This window comes from Sinocyclocheilus rhinocerous, unplaced genomic scaffold (assembly GCF_001515625.1).
Source record: "Sinocyclocheilus rhinocerous isolate Xijiao unplaced genomic scaffold, SAMN03320098_v1.1 scaffold892, whole genome shotgun sequence".
In the NCBI taxonomy this organism is placed as follows: Eukaryota; Metazoa; Chordata; class Actinopteri; order Cypriniformes; family Cyprinidae; genus Sinocyclocheilus; species Sinocyclocheilus rhinocerous.
In genome coordinates this window covers 570,967-578,166 of record NW_015642825.1, presented here as the reverse complement: position 1 = coordinate 578,166, position 7,200 = coordinate 570,967, and the positions used below count along the sequence as shown (strand labels likewise).

The 7,200-nt window shown below is 33.8% G+C and overlaps 1 protein-coding gene across 1 annotated transcript in view; it reads right to left on the bottom strand.

Moving 5' to 3' along the window:
* Window positions 1-2,115: 2,115 nt before the first annotated feature.
* Window positions 2,116-7,200, bottom strand: part of kif3a (kinesin family member 3A) — an 18,297-nt gene continuing 13,212 nt past the window's right edge. Inside the window, exons 12-16 of the mRNA XM_016573876.1 lie at window positions 6,139-6,264; window positions 4,079-4,132; window positions 3,900-3,968; window positions 3,679-3,806; window positions 2,116-2,735 (exon numbers count right to left, since the gene is read on the bottom strand). Coding sequence (XP_016429362.1) covers window positions 2,687-2,735; window positions 3,679-3,806; window positions 3,900-3,968; window positions 4,079-4,132; window positions 6,139-6,264 — 426 coding nt within the window. The 3' untranslated portion in view covers window positions 2,116-2,686. The remainder of the gene's footprint in view (window positions 2,736-3,678; window positions 3,807-3,899; window positions 3,969-4,078; window positions 4,133-6,138; window positions 6,265-7,200) is intronic.

Below are 7,200 nucleotides of genomic sequence, written 5' to 3'. Positions count from 1 at the left end.
ATTCCTGATGGTCCCAGCAGTCTTTGAGTTCAAGCAAAGTGAGTCTATAGTGTCTTTCTCCTCCATTATAAGGGGATTGTCAATGTTATTGCAATTCTCTGAAATCTATTAGTGATTATGGGGGTGTGCAAGCATTTCGGGATTTTTTTCTTTGACGTGTAATCAACAGAATCAAGGTAGTGGAGGAGAATGTCACTTCCTCTGTCAGCTCTATAAGAAGACTGATCAGTGCTGAAGCTATGAAGACCATCTCAGCATATGGAGACCTCGACAGGAATCAATACGACCAACATGAGGACTTTCATGCTCTTGGTGCTGACAATTGTAGCTGTTACTGGATTGAAACATCACAAAGCGGGACAAAATCTCCTAATGGAAATCATGAATGATGTGGATTATCACCTAAAACCAAGTTCAACGACGGTAAGAAGTGAAATGTATTATTTCATCTGGTTTATTCGCAAAGACTGTTCCTTAGTCTAACAACCTTCCAACTTTCTTTCACAGAATCTCAACCAATTTGTGAAAGATGTATTTCCTCCAGTGGGCTGCACGGTAAGTTGAATTTTAGTTGATTTTTCAGAACATACTTTCCTGATACTGGATTTCATTATCATTAATTACATACGGTTATACAGGAGAAACACCTTTGCCAAGCAGCAATGGTCATGATGAACACACAACTAAACCACAGCATGCTACACAGACGACTGTTTGCCTATGCAGATTATTCAGGGGTAAGTCATCTCACAATATTCATTTGTTGAATTAGATGAGAAACAACATGATTACCATACGGTGTCTATATTATTAGAGTATCATTCTGTGCGCAAACCAATGCTATGTGCTGATACTATCAGCATGATTCTTAGACTATAGAAATTATCAAATTTCATTTCCATTTTTCCACTGAATAAACAAAAAGTCAACTAGTCATTTTAACTACTATGGGTTCTTTCTGCCCCAATAGTAGCACCAAATTGAACAGCAATGCTCGTCTGAATGACTGACTTAACTAAGCTTAACTTAACTAACGACTGACTTAACCAAGCTTAACTTAACAAATGACTGACTTGACTAAGCTTAACTTAACTAATGACTGATTTAACTAAACTTAACTAATGACTGACTTAACTAAGGTTAGCATAACTAATGTCTGACTTAATTAAGCTTGACTTAACTAAGTTTAACTTCAATGAATGACTTGACTAAGCTTAACTTAACTAATGACTGATTTAACTAAACTTAACTAATGACTGACTTAACTAAGGTTAGCATAACTAATGTCTGACTTAATTAAGCTTGACTTAACTAAGTTTAACTTCAATGAAACTTAATTAAGCGTAACTTAACTAACGAACGACTGAATTAACTAAGGTAAACATAACGACTGACTTAAGCTTGACTTAACTAAGCTTAACTAATGACTGACTTAACTAAGCTTAACATAACTAACGCCTGACTTAACCAAGCTTGACTTAACTAAGCTTAACTAATGACTGACTTCATTCAACTTAACTAACAACTGACTTAACTAAGGTTTAACGCAGGGCTACAGACCGAACAGTGGCACATGCAGTGGAAATAACACAATATAGTTTGTAATAATCAGTTAACAACAGTTTTACAGCTTAAGTGAATTAGCTCTGCCTACAACTGTAGATAGATAAACTGATTTTAGACTGTTTAATGAAAGAGGTTCAATGTATTCTAATAGAGCTGAATGTGGTTTTTTTTTCCCACAGCACCATCACTGCAACGTTACAGCTACAGAAGAACACAGAATGGATGCTTTCCTCAAAAAAATCAAAGACTGCTGCAAAGAACAATACTCTAAACTCTTAATGCTAAACAAGACACAACCGAATTGACTCTAGACTTACTGCTTATGAACACAATACTATATTTTTGTATTACATTTAATATAAAATAATTTTCTATTAAATGTTTTTCTATATTTAGGTATTTGCTCATATTTATATATTTATTGTATTTATGAATAAAAGTATTCTGAACAAATTTTTTTGTTTGTTTTTGGAATTTGACAAATATTAATTATAAAAAAAACCCACTATGTTTTACCTTGTAAAATAATTTAATAATTTAAAGAGGAGTACAGGGGGGAAAAAACTGTAAAATGTAAACATGTTTACATAAGACTAATGGTTTACTACAGTGCACAATGGAAATACATTACAATTAGAGTAAATTGAGCTAATGGCACCACAGCCAGGGAAACATGGCATGCACATTCTCACTATAAAAAAAAATTTAAGTAGCATAGCTTGTGTACATCGAGCTAAAGCAATTGCACGCTGCCAACTGTATAAAACATTAAGATTAGATTCGTTTCTCAATAGCATATTCCCTGACGGCAAGCTCATCTTATGTGTCGCATTAATAACCTGCTCGCTCCAGCCATCAGTGTAAAGCAGAATATACAGTAACAGTGTTTATGTTAAAGGTGAAATGTGCCTTTTGGAGTGCTATCGTTAACAGACATTTTACAGCAAACTATCCTCACCTAAACCCAGCTCTGGAGTTCCCGCATATTAACACATGATTTATTTTCATATCCACTTATGTCAAAGTGCCTTATCATCACAAGTATCAGTATTTCCTAAGATATATACTGGACTGGCCTTGAAAATGCACAAAATATGGTGGTCTTCATCTCACAAAAGGCTCACTGTAGCAGGGATTCAATCACAGCCTCTGGTTTGGAGGAACGTTTCCTAAAAACAATGCGATTGGGGAAAAACAGACATTTAGACATGCAAATACATGCATACGTGTCATTTAGATTACTGACAGAAGATTGCATGTACAAATTCATTCATAATTGCTGAAATTGCTCCGAAGTGATAGTAAAGACATTTAGAATGTTACAAAAGATTTCTGTTTCAAATAAATACCGTTTCTTTCTTTTCAACTTTCAATTCATCAAAGAATCCTGAAAAATAAAATGTATCACTGTTTCCACAAAAATATTGGGCAGATCAACTGTTTTCAACACTGATAATAATCAGAAATGTTTCTCGAGCTGCAAATGATTTCTGAAGGATCATGTGACACTGAAGACTGCAGTAATGATGCTGAAAATTCAGCTTTGATCACAGAAATAAATTACATTTTACAATATATTCACATAGAAAACAGTTATTTTAATATTTATATTATATTTATTATTATTATTGTATTTTTGATCAAATAAACGCAGCCTTGATAAGCAAAAGTGACTTCAAAATAAAAAACAATTTTTTTTTTCGAAAACTTACAGACGCCAAACTTTTTAACAGTAATGCACAAAATGCAAAACCGTGCAAAGAAATGCTGAAATGTTTGACTCTGGATCAATTATGTTCAACTCCAAAGAGACATGCTTTGTTATTAAATTAAATAATCCCAAAAAAAAAAAAAAGGCTTTTCTATAAATATACTGTATGTATATCACAATATATAATTATGGACACAGAATATTGTGATATATGCTTATAGTGCCCATTTCAGCAATTACAGACTATACCTTTAAACAACATCTAAAATCATACAACTTATTAATGCACCATGCATTAAACTAAACTGAAGGATTATTTAACAGTCAGTTGTAACAGTCAAGATGCATTTGCGTGTACAAAGGCGTGAACCAGAAAGTCCACAAATAAAAAAGCATCTCACCTACGACCAGTTTTAGGCCTGGACTTTCCACTCTTTGATGTCCGAGGCCTTTCTAGTTTCATTAGGGACTGTCTCATGCTCTCCTCAGTGTAGGCCAGATAAACATGGGACAGGTCCACTTCAAATGGCTGAATCACAAAAGAGGGAGAGAGGACAAAAATTAAACCTGTAAAGGGAGCAGCGTGCATTACGTGTGCCTCATTTGTTCTGAACTCACTTACATCTTTTTCTTTCTTGTCCGACACAGGTGTCTGTTTTCTCATGTTGTTGCCTGTGTAGGCCACACATTTCTAAAAATAAAAACAGCAAATAGATCAGCTGTATTATACATTTTCATTGCACCCAAACATCATGCCAGATCTGAGAGATGTGCAGAATAAAACGTGTTGAAGACGCTCACCAGCTGCCATTCTCCAATGTCCTCATTCCAGTGCACATAGTTCTCAACCATCTCCTGTACACAACCAAAAAAGATGTTGTTTGCATGTTTTCAGCAGTGCAATAGTAGTATAATTTAATGCCATGTCAGCATCTGAGGCTATTTTCATGGCAAAAACTCAGTTACAAAAATACAAATATCACATAAATACAATAAAAACCAAGCAAACAAACACAGCAAGTCATATTATTTCAGTAGTGCAACAGAAACGCTGAATAAATATTAAGCTTCGATATTGTGAATACTCTTTTGGGGACTTTTGAAATTCATGTTGAACTCTTAAGAGTAAATAAACAAAGCTAGTAAATACAACTCATAATTTCACTAAACTGTAATATTCTGTTTGAAAAGGGAAAGTTCACTCAAAAATTAAAAATTTTTTATTTTGTGGAAAAAAAGAATATATTTTAAACAGCTTTGGTTACCACTGATTTCCATTGTACTGATCAAGAGAAAACACACTTGATATCTTCTATGTTTCACAGAATTAAGTAATTTATACGGGTTTGGAATGACATCAAGAGAGTAAATGACAGAAAAATCGGTGAAATCTCTCTTTCTGTACAGTTTATTTGCCAGCTCAGTTTTGACCTTTTCGCCTTTGTTGTGCAAGTGCAGCATTTCACACTATATTATCAGCAAAAAAAATATCAGATTAATGAAATCCTGACAAGGTGGAAAAAGCAAAAAATGATTTGCATCCTTATTAATGCAAGTGCTGCATCCTTAAGTGCTGTGTCAGTGCAGGGGAAACAAGAAATTGAGAGAAACACAATACTTCTGTTATTAAAACAGGGTTTCTTCAGGTTAAATGAATGTAAATTTAAGATTTTTTTAAGACCATGTAAAGAAAATGTAAGGAATGAATTGAATACTTCAATATGCTCTCTTAATGTAAATGTCCTGGGAGTAAAAAATGAGTTGTATTAGCAACACATCAAAGTTTAAAATACAAGTTCCAATTGAGATCCATTACTTTTAAATTAATTTAAAAAATGGATTACTTAAAAAGAATATCTTAAGGCTTGAATAGCTCTGCTGTCGACCATGATGATATCTTCTGATACAGTACCTTCTGACCAAACTGCAAAAAAATGATGTTCTTCCTCAGTATTTTTGTCTTGATTTCCAGTGCAAATGATTCATAAATCAAGATACATGTACTTGGAGCAAAATGACAAAAAAAAAAAAAGAAGTCTTGTTTTCTGTAAAATTAATCAAAATGAAGCGAGTTCATGAATAAAAAAAACTGAGCAAATATCTGCCAATGGGCTCGGAAAAATCTACTTTATTCAAAGGGTAAACAAGTTTTCATACCTCACTGACTTAGGTTTGTTCTTGTTTTAAGCATAAACTGACTTAATTTTGTTCATTTTTTTAAGACTTAATTTTACATTTGCATCTCAAGTAAATGCATCTTGATTTAAGGATGTTTACATATTTGTATTGGAAAACAAACTACGGAGAAAGACATTCATTTTTGTAATACATGCAACATTTAATGGCATAAATGTATGAATTTAAGACTTTCTGCTCTGATTTAAGTATTTTAAGGCCTTTTTTTGTGGAAGTGCGAATTAGGATCTGTTTAAGTCCGGCAGAAACCCTGTAAAGTGTAAAATACTAACTAAGATAGATATACGATTTTTAAGACTTCTTAGGAAAATATGATATTCTACTAAGACGTCTAAAACTAAATTTAGATTAACTTGATTAAAAACATTTCAAAAACATAAAACTAGAGAAATTATTACACAATCCAGTATAATATGCACATGTCAGACAAAGATTTTTGACATATGGGAGGGTTTTCCTGTGATCTAGAAAAGGGTGGTTTAATGAAGCTGATGCATGAGATCTTTATCAACAACAACATGTTTTGATCACTATATAATTCCTGCACTTCTGTAGATATTATTTGATAACTTCACAGTTATTCTAAAACATGTCAACAATAAAGAATGAGGAGGTTCGTCAAATTTTTTGACTGAGAGTGCATGTGCACGAGCATAAATGTAGACCTGATATTCCTGAGGAATAAAGTTATCAATGATGAGCATCTGTAGCCGCAGCTCTCTGCTCAGCTGCCGGATGTTTTCCAGCAGACCTTCGATCTCTCTGTGATGCTCCTGCTGCAGATCAGCCATCTGAAACGCAACAGACATTCTTACCAGAGTACCAAAATCGTGTGCTGTCACGATACCAAACGTTCAGTAGTCTGTAGCAGTTAAACTCAACACTTCTCTGTATCACTTCGGTACCACTGCAAATACTATTGTAATCATTTTAATAGTTTTTTTTTTAAAATGCAACTTTTTGAAAATATGAATATTCTATTAATAATTATAAGTACATAATATGATAAAACTAGAGATGCACCGATACTGAATTTCTCCACCAATAGCCGATTATTCAGAATGATATCTGCCGATACCGATAGTTTGGATTTCTTAAGAAAAAAAAAACCCTCTCCAAACTAATGCTGTAAACTATACTGGAATACTTCTATACTTGCTTCTCATTTGGTGCATTACTGTTATATTAAAGGTTAAAATTTATAAAAGAGCTATTATATTCAACTGCTATTTATTTTCAGATATAATAATTACACTCAAATAAATCTGAATTGTCTGTATACAACTCAGTTGCACATAACATTTTCGTAAACAACTGTCTTCATGCCAGAATTATTCAAACATACATATAGAATTAAATGTAAATGAGCTCCTCTTTAGTGTTTTTTTGTAGCGAACTAATGAACTGTGAACAGTGGATAACTTTGTAACGTTAAAGGTATAGGTATGTAATTTTTCAAAAACACTTCAGAAAACTGATTCGGGCCGAATAGCAAAACAAACTTGTAGCCAATCAGCAATAAGGGGCGTGTCTACTCGTGATGTGGAGGAGAGAGCTTTCAGTGCACGGGACGGACATTAGCCGAGCCGAGCGACAGAAAGATAGAGATGGCGGATAAAAAACAAAAGAGGAAAACGTCTGCGGAACGACAAGGCAAGAAGTAGGACCCGTGTAAAATATTGGATCAGCTTTCCAGTGCTGGAGAGAACTCAAGGAGCGGAGGCCTG